Genomic DNA, 12,735 nt, shown 5'->3' with positions numbered 1-12,735 from the left:
GTAGGAGCTCGGCGGGAAACTGAGGCAACACTAGTTCCGTTCCTAGCTCCTCACCCCCCAAATGAACAGCTCACAGGCCTTATGCTGGCCTGGGAGGAGGGGGCGGCTACGGGAAGGTAGGACAGAGTCCTCCGTTTTTTCTTTATTCCCAGAATCTTTAGTGCCTCCCATCGCTGCAGTGAAAGGCTCAGGCTCGCTCTGATCCTTTAATTCCCGAGACTAGATCTTGTTCGCTGTGAATTTAACCGCCCCCTCCCCGCCGCCCCCCGTCACCGCCATTGGGTCAAAACGCACTTCTGCGCCCTCTGGCGGCCATGGCTCCCTTACCGAAGGGCACGCACCTGTTCTCCGTCCAATAGCCAAAAAAAGATGCTTCAAACATCCGGCGCAGTTCAAGCACCGCGCAAAGGTCACCGAGGACAGAAAGCATAACGAATCCCTGGCGCTGCCCGCTGTTGGGGCAGAGTTGTCTAAGACGAGCAGCCAGGCCTGCTGGATTGCATTTACTCCACACAGTTCTCTGCTGTTTTAACACCGAGTATGGGCCTTGTGCCCACACTGCACAGGTCATTTTCCACACAGTGCCCCATAGGCCCTCTCGGCTGCTTCTTCCTAGTGTGACTTGCCTGGCTTCTCTTCAAATACCTGCCATGCAGTGACTCTGAGAAATGCCTATGCAAACACTAGCTTGCTCACGCAAACCCTAGAATCGAATCTAATACTTGGCAACTCAGTAGCGGCAAAGTCAACAGGAATAGATTAACTGCCAGTCTCACCCTTACGCAGGGAGCTACAAACTTGGAATTGTCAAGTAGATTGTGTGGAGGGGTTGGGGGGTGTTGGTTTGGTTTTCCTATTCCATCACACTCAAATTTTTCTTGGCTTTAGTCTACGTTGCAAACCACCTCTTGTAAACACCGCTTCTTTGTTTTCAGACAGACCAGTTAAGTCACCAAATAACTCCTCCCAAGAAAGGCAGTACAGAGTCTTTTGGTTCTAACCCAGGAACACCAAAGCATCTAATCCCGCAAGCTGTGCTCGTCCTTATCAAGAGCTACATAAGGCACAGCCTCAACATTCATTCCCTGTAGCTAACTTTTCCTTCAGAATTCAGATTCCAAATAATTCAGATTGCCGCATGGAAAGTAAAGCTGCAACTAAGGATTTGTAGGCAGTAAATGTCTCCATGTGACACAGGTGCAACCTCCTAAGGACTTCTTCACCCCAAAGAATTTTCCTCACTGTCTCCTGTCTCCTTTTCCAACCACTTCTTTCTTCTGACCCTAAGATAGTCAAGTAGTAGGAGTCAGCAGGGTAGCTCCACTACTTTATGAAAGCGTTCACCAAGATGCATTTTAGGGTGGACATTGCTCTCTACCCTGGTGTAAAATCAGAATGTTGGCACAGATGATCTGTGTGTGGCCTGGGAACTGCTTCCATAAACGTGTGCAAGAACTAAGTTCCTAGTTTCAGATGTTAGAGACTTGCAGATCATTACCATTTCTTCCGATCACACCTCATCGTATATCTCCAAAGTACTTCCTAATACTGATTCTTACATTTGAATATAGTGTCTCTGTCCCCCTTGAATCAGTTGTAAGGCTTCATTAAGGTCTAAAGAGTCCATTTCTTGCCGTAGCAACGCTCACAGTTATCTGGCAACCTACTTTCTTTTCTAGACTGTTTTAGTGAAAGAGACTTTCTCTGCAAGCCTCCGATTCCCAATGCTCAGCTTTGTCCTCTTTTCCCCTCACCCCTACCCATCCCAAGCCAAATGGTGAAAACACATACTGGATCCAGTCTTTGCCATCGTCTCCATGCCACTCATAGTGGTCCAGCAATGCCTCATTCTCAGTAATGTTAGGTGGGTCTAAAACATCCTCACTAAACGTTCCCCAAATGTTCTGCCCCAGCTAAGCAACTAACACCGATGGAAAATAGGATGCAGAAAAAAAATGCACGAAGCACAATCTTAGTTTGGGGAATGGTCAGTGGCAAGGTTTGAGGGACTCCGTGTAGTATTCCTGGTAATAATTCTTTTTCCTACAGCAATAAGCACTGAATACTAATGAGATTAATCAGTTTATTGCTTCAAGATGGTCAATGGCGCCTCAGCCTTTAGGACCGTAATTCCAAGTTCCAAAGAAGAGCAAACTCATGAGAATTTCCTAAGGCCTCTGTCTGCATAACAGGTGTTATATTCAAACACTCTCAGGATATTTATACTCTCCCTGAACTAGCACTCATTTTTAGCAGCTCACATCGGAAAATAGCCAACTTCACAAACCCAGACTCAAATAATATAAAAGCCATCCCATTGTTATTATAAGATCTCTAATCATTAGAAAAATAAATAAGCATCAACCAACCAAGAGGTTTCAGAATGAGAAAATCACTGATTTGAGACTATTCAGGTTGTAGGAAAAGGACATTTTTTTGTAAATATGCAACTTTATCTTCAGTAGTATAAAAAATGGGGAGAATGATAGCTCTTACCTGGATTTGCAGCCCATTTAAAGCAGAGTACCTGAGAGATGCTGGGTAATCATTAAAGATAACCAATCTAACCAGTTCCTGCCATGAGACCAAAGTGATCCTTGACTACTCTATTAGTAAGCTATTCTTAGCCAAGAATACTAACCTGTAAGCGGAGTGATGGCTGACCCATTAGAAATCTCTGAAAGATCTAAATATGATAGTTACCTTCTCAAGGGACTGATACCTTCCAATCTCCTCTCCAATGGATCACTTTTTAAAAATATTTTTTAGATGTTTCTATTAGATCCTTGCTTTCCTTTTTTAGAGGCAGAAAGATGACATCAGTTTTCTATTTGTGCTCCCTGAGAGAGTTGCTCCTGAATACTGAGTGTGAAAGATGAGGAATGAGTCTCTTACAAATTCATGTACTTAGGGTCAGAAATTTTTTTAAAAAGAAATACAAAATGAGATGTCCAGTGACCTTTGGTACTCTGACAAGAAATAATGACACTGGTCAATGCGGTACAGAGAGTGCCTGAAAGTGAAGATGTCCTGCTCTGTTTGTTCTGTTCAGTCTTAGCCGTCCAGTCAGAGCACACTACCCACTGCCAGTGTGGCCACATTCTGCTACAAAAAGCTCAACTAGTACGCCAAGAGGCCAGGAATTACTTTAATTTTTTTTAAAAAAAAGTTTAAACGGCAACACAACCGTAAAGTTGGTACATCACAGAAACAAAGGTCTTTGCAGGCAACACTGATTGGAAATAGCAAAACACTTGGTCGGTGAAAAAAATGAAACTCTAAATTATATACAATAGTAGCTAAGGGTGATATTGAAAAACAGTCTTATTTACTGTGACTCAAGGTTTAACTTGCCATTATCTATTGCTTATTTATTCAGGGTTGTAAATATTACTTATATAGAGACATAGAGATGTGTAAAAATGAAACATTGTGAAAAAAATACAATTTTTCAATTTCATATGAAACTCAAAGTATAAGTTTTGTCCAATATGGAATGTACCTACAATTTGTTTATATTAGGGCTTTAAAATCCATTTAAAAATTGTTTTTTGTCTTTAAAAAAGAAACAGCTGACCCACCATGTAAGTTCGCTATATATCTTGCTTGCTCAAAATGAGCATTTTCAGGTGAGGTCTGTTTTCTCTGCCCAAGTCTACTATGATTCCTTAAAAGTTGTACTGGCCCGATCGTGGAAAAGTTTCCATGAAGAGTCTGATGGCAGCATCTGGATGAGGAACAGTCCGGGTAATGGGAAGCAGTAGAGAAGAAGGAGGTAAGAGCCAAAATCCTTACGAAGGATGACATTCAGTTGTTAAATTTTAAGGGGTATCCAATGGCTTTTTCCAGGCACTCAACTAAAGAGCCAGCGGAAAGAAAATCCCTCTCTACTTCTACAAATTTGATATAGATGGATTTGGGGGAAACTCCGGGATCCACAATACAGTTCTGAGACAAAAACCCATTAATACCAACCCAATCTTTGTTGAAGGTTTTGGTATTTGCTTGAAAATGTAAAAATAAGCATTGCTGCAGAGTCCTGACCTCAGCAATTCCGAGGTAGCAATAGGTAATTCGGGTGGGTTCTATTTCCACCTGTAACGAGGCTTGTGCTGAAAGGGTTTCCAGGTCAACACAGCCCTCTTTTCCTGCCTCTGTGGGACGTCGCTCCATGTGGGGTGAGAGGGGCCTCTCGATACATTCTTCATAGCCAATGGCATAAAGGCCTGGGCTTTTAGGAATGCCTCCAGGCAATAAATACTGAACAACGTTCCCACCAGTTGGTTTCGAGTGGGCAATGGGTATCCAGTCAATTTCCATGTGCAGCTCCAAGCACCTAGCTTCACTAATAGTGATCTCTAAAAATTTGTAGTAAACGTTTTTCCAGTTCATTTTCTGCACTCGGGTCATAATGATCCGCCCCTCAGGCTTCTCAGAGTTGAAGTATTCCCGAAGTCGCTTGCCAAGGGGCACCTGGGAGCTGATCTCAGCATAATGGTAACGAATATCCTCTTTCCAACGCGTGTTATAACCAATTCCAAAAATGGCCAGTTTATTAGAAAGATGGAGCCTTGAAAAGTCTGTCCAGCTCTGAAACAGTTCCCATTTCAACTGTACCGATTCCAAAATCTGTACAATATTCTGCATGATGTCTCTCTTCCTAGAAAGAGAAATAAAAGTCAAATTCTTCAGGTGTCCAGAACAGCACTGTCAAATAGAACTTTCTGTGATGATGGAAATGTTCTGTATCTGTGCTGTCCAATATGGTAGGCACCGGAACTTAAAAAGTGGCCAATGTGAGTGAGGTATTAAATTTTAAATTATATTTTATTTAAAATTACATTTAAATAGCCACATGTGATTAGTGGCTACTGTATCAGCCAGTACAGGTCTAGATAATCATAGTATTCAAGTATGAAAAACATTCACCCTTAGGGAGTGTCTAGGAATTAATGATAAACTGTTTTCTATTACTTCTGTAGCCTTGCTGTATCATATTTAATCAATATTAGAACCCGAGCCTCTAGGATTTCAGAAATCCAAGGATCATAAATTTTTTAAGTGGCTATTATAATGCCTATGATGGCCTTCAGACCAACTACCAAAATAAGATGAGGAATGCTGTATTCAGAAAAGCATCTGGTGTTACTTAAAAAATTAACAGCTTAATTTCTAACCTAGAAATTCAGAAAGTTCAATAATTTTGGCCCATACATGCATGTGGTAGGAGAATATACAACTGATTATGACTAATGACCTGATGTAAAAACAAAATGACAGTTTCTATATGTCTGAAATTAATCACTACTCCCAAATTTAAAAGAACTGTCAGGTTAGCACAGAATTAAGATCTGAGAATTCAGATGGAAAAGGTCTACATTAGGCTTAGGTTTTAAGACAGAAAGATTCAAGATAATGAATTGAGACTGTCCTAGAAAACCCTTTATAAGGGGAAGCAAAAGTATAGGAATTATTTCAATTTTGACTTGGATAGTCAACAAGACAGAAAATGATGGGAAATTCTTATTTCACAGGCCGGTTAACTCATGTAATTTGTATATAATGAGGATATGTAATTACAAGTTTGTTTCTCAAGTATAGCAGACTTCGATATTGGAAGATTGATTCGTTAAATATTAACTTGGCAACAAACTATTATACTCTACATCAATTATAGGTTTAACCTATAAAAATCCTCAACTGCCACACTCACACACAATCAAACGTAGGCAAGAAAGGAGGGTGTACATGTTGATTGGCTAATAGCCTCTTGAAAGGAGGACTTGGAGGGAGCCAGATCCTTGAGAATTTCCTTATACATTCTCATACTTTCTAGGGCAAGAGCTTATGGAACATTCTGGGGAGTCTTCACATAGCCATTCTTGGTCTGTCCTCTTACTCTCCTTGACTTTCTTTGCAAGATGACAAAGAGATAATATTTTGTTATCAGTTGCTTCTTGGAGCCTAAGACTGCCCTGGATTTACCCTCTACTCTTTAGTTTGTCTTGAAAGCTTCTCAAGTATTAGCGTGGCCATCTGATAGATGAAATCACTACATTCCTGGCGAATGATTCGTCTTCTCAGAGGACATAAAGGCTCCTGATTATTTTTATAATATTTGATTGTGATGCTTATGAGGCTAAGATACAGGACTATGTTTCTGCATCGGTCAGTGCTTTAAAGGAAAACTCTTTCATAGCCACCATCCCTCCTTGTTCTCTTCTGAAATGTTTTCTTGATCTCAGGGAGGACTACACTATGGAGCAGGGATGGAGGGCTGAGATTTTTGTCTATTATGCTCACGGATGTGTCCCAATGCCTGACATAGATTAGGCACTTGATAAATATGGGTTGAACAAATGAGCAGATTAGGTGACTCTTCTTCATGGATGAAGGCTGGTGTATTTTACTACAGGTTATGTCAGCTAGTTCTGCTAATCCTGCCTGTACCCACAGGGGAAAAAAATCCCATGCCCAAATGAAATTATTTTATTCATAAATCATTATGCTATAGTCAGACCCTGCAAAGAACAGTTCTGCAAAAACTATCGCCCTGGAAAATACCCAGTGACCCAGAACCTCTTCAGAATCTCTCACCCTAAGAGCTGAAACCTGAAGAGGCAGCATAAGCTGATTTCTGCAGAGCCTATTAGTTTCCTGCCCTGCTGATCTGAGCCTGAAGCTGATTTAGGTTCAAGACTCATGTGAGACTCTTAGAGATATGGAGCACAATGAGAACTAGACTTAATTATTTAAACAGTTCTTCAGAACTGTCTGTTGTATTTCCTGGTTGCTGAAGTTCCAACTACCAAAAAAGTTCCAGTGGTTTGAGATTGGTGACACCCATTCTATGAAGTTTGAGTTCAACCCCAGTTATCAGTTTCATCAACTGGGCCTCCCCTGAAGGTTCTGAGTGACCATAAGGGAGAGACAGGACATGTTAGTGAAAGAGCAAGTGAGGTTTTTTTTGGAAAATAGGGGTTTGAATGTATAGACTTATAATCACTCATTTTTTAAAACAATAACCCTTCCTTTGGTATACTTTAATGTCACAATCTTAAACGTTAACTACCTCCCCAAAAAGAGATGGCCTTAAACTTACTGATTTTGGTCATTTAACTTCCTTTTTGAGGCAAGGGATAAAGGCTACAATTTTGGGTAACAACTCCTGATCCCTGAACTCTCACCCTCTCCTCAGACATGGAATCAGATGATACTGGGAATTCTTCGATTCCAAAGAGATACAGTCAAAATGAAACAAGCATTTGCAAAGGAAAAGTGCTGATGGTGGTGGTTTGCTAAATGAAAACAATGTTTCTTCATTGTACTGCCTATTCTCTATCACAGTTCTTTTCATCTCACGTCTTTCCTCTTTCTCCACCATCTCTCTGACATCAAGATCACATGTGTGGAATGAAGCAGCCAGGAACAAGGGGGTGCTATAAATGCTCCAAGGTTAACAGGTGAAAAAAACAGTGTTCCTCACTTTCCCCCTAAATTTACCTTTTAATATATTTTCTTCAATATTTAGATTTAATGAGAGACTCACATAAATCTATCAAAAAGAACTGTACCAGCCTGGGCAATATAGCAAGACCTTGTCTCTACAAAAAAATTTTAAAAATTAGCCAGGCACAGTAGTGTGTACCTGTAGTCCCAACTACTTGGGAGGCTGAGGCAGGAGGATTGCTCGAGCCTAGGAGTTCAGGAATACAGTGAGCTACGGTCACACCACTGCACTCGAGCTTGGGCAACAAAGTGAGACCCTGTCTCAAAAAACAAACAAAAGAACTGCAAACATAACGTCACTGGTAACTCTATGAACTCCAAGAACTGTGATGTCTTCACAAAAAAGATAATGCTAAACTCTTAGGGGAAAGATCAAGAGGTGTGGACAAGTGGGAAGACCTGTCCCTGGACTTTCTTAGTCTTTCCTACAGCAACTGCTTTCTTCTCCAAGTGTATAGATCATCTAAGAGCTTGCTTTTAGATTCCCAAAATATAATACTCTAAGGAATTTAAGTGTCTCTTTGGCCCTCCTACCATTTCACTTACCCCAAGATTAAACCCAGGTCCCTATGACTCTTCCTTGTGCCTTATTTAAACATCCAGAAATCCACATCCACACACAGGCAAACACCATAAACATGCTTATTTTCATGTAACATATTTATTTATTCTTGTTATATACAAAATTCTCAACATTTTGGATAACCGCTGGAAAATAGAAGATCAGAAGATGAGAAAGAATAAATAGACATGCTTCCTTGGTCTTATGGCTGTCACTTCCATAACATGCCTAACAACTTTCTGATTCTCCTCATGGTCAATAAACTTAGGCAGACACAGTTTCTGGAAAGGTGAAGCATCTACTTACTGTGCTTCTTCAGAAGACTCTTGTTTTATTTTTAATGTTCTCTTTGTGACAGGTATTTCATCTGAAAAGCAAAGATTTTGAAACGAATTATATTTTCCTAAGTGATGGCATATGTTTATGTAGGTAAGTACCTATGTTTACTGCTCATTCCATACTTTCCAATGCCAGGCCTTAATTCTAATGTCAAATTGTCCAATGCCAGATTTATAAATATAACTCTTATATAATGAGATGCATGCATTTATATGCAAGATCAGAAACCAGCTCTACAAGTATAAAATTCTTCAAGGTCACCAGTGGATTTCTAGCTAGGAGCTTAAAGCTTAATTTCACTGCAAACATGATTTTAAAAGAACAAGAATGAAATTAATTCTGTTCTATTTAGATTTTCTATGTAGGTTTTATAGAGGATCAACACATACTGCATGTTATTTTTTTCCCAAAGGTTTGACTGACTTAACTCTCTATGGCAAAAACCAGTGTTATGGGATGCCAAAATAATTTAGACCTTATTACTGTTTTGAAATTAAAGAGATGGTGATCACTTAGCATTTGACCTTTTTATTCTTCTAACCTTTAAGTCCGTCTCTCACATACTATTATTCTTACAGTTTTATAGCCCTTCTTCTCATTCTCTCTTCCAATGTTTTAGAGATATTTTAAAAACAGCATTCATAAGAAATACATTAGCATTTAATCCTTTTTCTTTGGAATTCACATTTCTGTCTCATCAGGAATTCTGTAAAAAACAGTACCCACGGACTTTTGTCATAAGCTAAGGGAGCACATTTATACTGCCAATTCTACTTATACTTTCTTGGGAGTTGCCTGAGTACCTCATTGGGAAGTAAGAACATTTACTTATAAGTGAGCACTTATTATACAATTTGCTGTTAATGTACGATGGCTGCAACAGAAACTTGATTAGTACTTCCAAATTACAGAAATCAAATCAGAGCATTTAACGCAAAAAGAAACAAACAAAAAAAACTCTACACATATACTCTTAATTAGGCCATACAAGTTTAGATTTGATGGCCAGGAGTTTTATTTTCCATTTTTAATGCCCATGACTGTATATAAATCATTCCAGCTACTATTGGGACAGGATCCCTTAAGAACTTTGAAGGAGTGTGATCACTGATACAGTTCAAGTATCTGCTTTTCTCAAGATAGATGGAAGATTCCCTTCATTTTTTGTTCAGACTGAAGTCTGAGAGGGGAACTTCTCCAAATCATAAACATAAAATAAAAAGTATTTGGGATGAAGGAAGGAAAAGACAGTCACATCTATAGCAGTTGGGCCAAGAGTCAATACTCTTGGCTATCATATTAGAACTAGGAAGGTGCAGGATATTTAGAATTGCATAGGATGCTACCTGTCAGTGAGCTTCCGTGTATAGCTCAGAATTAGAAATTCTTCTGGGTCTTTCAGAATCTTGTTGCTACTCACATCACCAAATGACCAACACTACGCACTAGCTAGCACTTTAAGGCTAAACTGAGGATGCCCATATTGCCCCAAATAAACTGGCTATATGCTTTGTTATGACTGACCACTAGTGGGAACACTACCAGAAGATATTTGCAGATAATAAGTACCAGTGCACATATATAAAGGTATATAAACACACACATACTTAAGTATCATATATATTGGCTTCTTACCCAATTCCTGATCTGTTGGATAGCCATGGAGATCCTGACTGTGGTTTCCCCAGTCCTCCTGTGAATAGTCCTCCATAGTGCTGCCATCTGACTCCAGCTCCTGGTACAAGCCACTACTGTTAATAAGTACAGGCTGGCAGGGCTGAGCATCCCATCCTCCCTGACCAAACACCTGTTCCAACTGTTCAAATGTGTAACTGCTCTTTCTTTTCCCAACACCATGTTCTTTCACCCGACTGTAACACCTGCGAAGGGTCTAAGACACAAAGTCTTTTGTTATTCCTTTAAAGCTGTACTTCCTCTTCCAGGTACGGACCACAGATATTAATTACTATTAGACAGACACGGACAGACAAACACAGACACATTGTTACAGGAATGCTAGATTTCAAATTCATTATTATATTAGAAAAAAAAACTAATTTAGCATTTACTCAAACATGTTATAATTCAAACAATTATTTTTGCAATTAATTATCCATTAAACAACAAGAAACATTATAACATTATTGCATGTACCCCATACACATATTTTTATGCCCCCACCCCATTTAAAAAGAATAAGGGGGAAAAAAACAAGAAATACCAGCCAGCCAATAGGATGCACACCTGCCACAGAAAAGAGAGAGCTGCTATTGTGCCCAGAATTTGGAAAAAGTGAGGGAAGGGAGGACAGAAAGAAGAATTTCCCAAAGCAAAGAATACCTTCCTTACTCTAGATTAAGAAGGAATACAGGGTAAAAACAATTGCCTAAACAAATTAGCTAGCAAAACATACTACTTACATCTGTATTCCTTACTAACTTAGTCTTTTGTAGAAGCTGCTAAAATTTAAAAGAGAGGTCAAATCAATAATGCTGCAAATTCCCAGTCTCAAACATGGATTATCAAGAAACAGTACACTAATACCTACGTCTAAAACTTGACAATCTACTAATCTATTCTACCAACTCAAATTGCCAGCTAAACAAACCAACAAGGCAGGCCAATAATTTCTTTTTCCGGGGAAGGGCAAGGTGGAGGGGTATTATTTCACTTATTTTTCTGCCACATAGCACATAGCAAATAAATAACATGCAAGTCCACAGATAAAACCTAGTTAATTACCTTGTACAACTCTGCCATTTTTTTTTCAGGGTTTTTATTTCTGACACATATTGCTGATTGTTAGCCCAGTTTCCTGAGTTTAGTGGTATGTCTTATGCTATCTTGGATTTCAAAAGATAAACCAAGGACTTAGTCCCAGCTTCCAAATTTGAGTTTCGCTGCATTCAGTCTCTATATCATCTCTGCTTCCCTTTGTTCCTTCTACTCTCCTTTCTACTTCAATGGGTTTCACTCTCAGAATTTTCCTGAGAGACAGGACCCTGTTCCCTGTTGCCTCCCCAATACTTCCTAACTCAACTATGCAAAACCAGTTCACCTCAGACTTCATTTATAGGCATTTGTCAGACTATAAATTTCTCCTAAATATGAGATTACTTTCCATAAGCCAATATATTAACTATTCTCACCAAACTGAAACAACTCTTAATAATCATTATAGAGCCTCCATGGAAGTTCAGTATCTTTAAATCACAGCTGACAATCTATAAGACACTCTGTCAAATATTTTGTAAATCTGTCCCTTGAGGCCAGAAATCCAGATGGGTAAAAGAAGTAATAAAAGCATGACACATATGATCTTTCTCACACATAAACAGAGCAATTATTAGTGTCTCCCACCCTAAAGCCAGCCAGCCTACCCTCTGCACAAGCACCTGCTTCATTCTCCTTTTCTTGAGATCTCTTCTGGGGGTTCACATGATGCCTTAGAGTACTAAGGTTTCTCATAATACAATCTTTTTAAAAGTGTTTCTTCTTTCTCTTGGTAAAGGATAGCCACAACTACATAAAACAAAACTTTCTAGAACAAACCAGAAATATGAACTTGTGTCATGGGCAAACCTTCCAATGGAAGGAGACAAATGCCCGCAGCAGCTCTCATTTGACTTTCTACATGTTCGCTTTTCCCAGTGCCCTCTGCCTTCCTTGCAGGGATTGGAATTTGAATTGCAAACATCCCCTGACAATTTATTTTTATCTTATAATGTCTGGTTTCTGCCTCCAAGAACACCCCAACCACTCTTTTCAACTCCTCCAAGGACCGTAAATGGAGAGTCCCAACCATGTCCCTTTCACCCTTCCAAGGCCATAAATGGAGAAGGAAACCATGCCAATGTTCACTATTTACTGGCTGCCTAGAGAAAAGCATTCAGCACATAAAAGAGCCCATCGGCTCTTTCACTGAGAGTTACTTCAGAAATCAAGGAATAAAACTAATGTTCCTTTGAAGAAAGGTGCCACACTTATCAGGAAGTGACACAGGCATAAGCAAAGCCACCAATCTTTGATAATATACATGGTGGGAAACCACAGTTTTACTCTCTTTGAAACCACAAAATTGAGCTTAAAATTTCACTTGGCTTGTGTAACTGTGAATAAGGAAACTAGTAATATCTAATGGTTATAGATATGGGAGAATAGACTAGTGTTGTATTTTATATTTCATCAAAAGAGGCCAACAGATCTTGCCACCTCTTACTTTGTAGTGTACTTTTGTAATACACTTTATGCTGATATGTAAAATATCTATCCGGTGTCTGAAGAAAAGATGTTTGGTAACTTATAAATCCATGATAGGAATTTGA

General features: G+C 39.4%; 1 protein-coding gene across 6 annotated transcripts in view; it reads right to left on the bottom strand.

Moving 5' to 3' along the window:
* Nucleotides 1-3,134: 3,134 nt before the first annotated feature.
* The window catches only part of MSANTD2 (Myb/SANT DNA binding domain containing 2), a 31,045-nt gene continuing 21,444 nt past the window's right edge, over nucleotides 3,135-12,735 (bottom strand). The window contains exons 2-4 of one of the 6 annotated variants that reach the window (XM_069468732.1): nucleotides 10,046-10,301; nucleotides 8,378-8,438; nucleotides 3,135-4,660 (exon numbers count right to left, since the gene is read on the bottom strand). In XM_069468732.1, coding sequence (XP_069324833.1) covers nucleotides 3,808-4,660; nucleotides 8,378-8,438; nucleotides 10,046-10,301 — 1,170 coding nt within the window. In that variant the 3' untranslated portion in view covers nucleotides 3,135-3,807. Of the gene's footprint in view, nucleotides 4,661-8,377; nucleotides 8,439-10,045; nucleotides 10,302-12,735 lie in introns of those variants that run through there. The other 5 variants (XM_069468734.1, XM_069468733.1, XM_069468737.1 and 2 more) reach the window with 5 other exon arrangements.

Source organism: Eulemur rufifrons, chromosome 6 (assembly GCF_041146395.1).
Source record: "Eulemur rufifrons isolate Redbay chromosome 6, OSU_ERuf_1, whole genome shotgun sequence".
Taxonomy (NCBI): Eukaryota; Metazoa; Chordata; class Mammalia; order Primates; family Lemuridae; genus Eulemur; species Eulemur rufifrons.
This window is presented reverse-complemented; position numbering and strand designations above follow the sequence as displayed.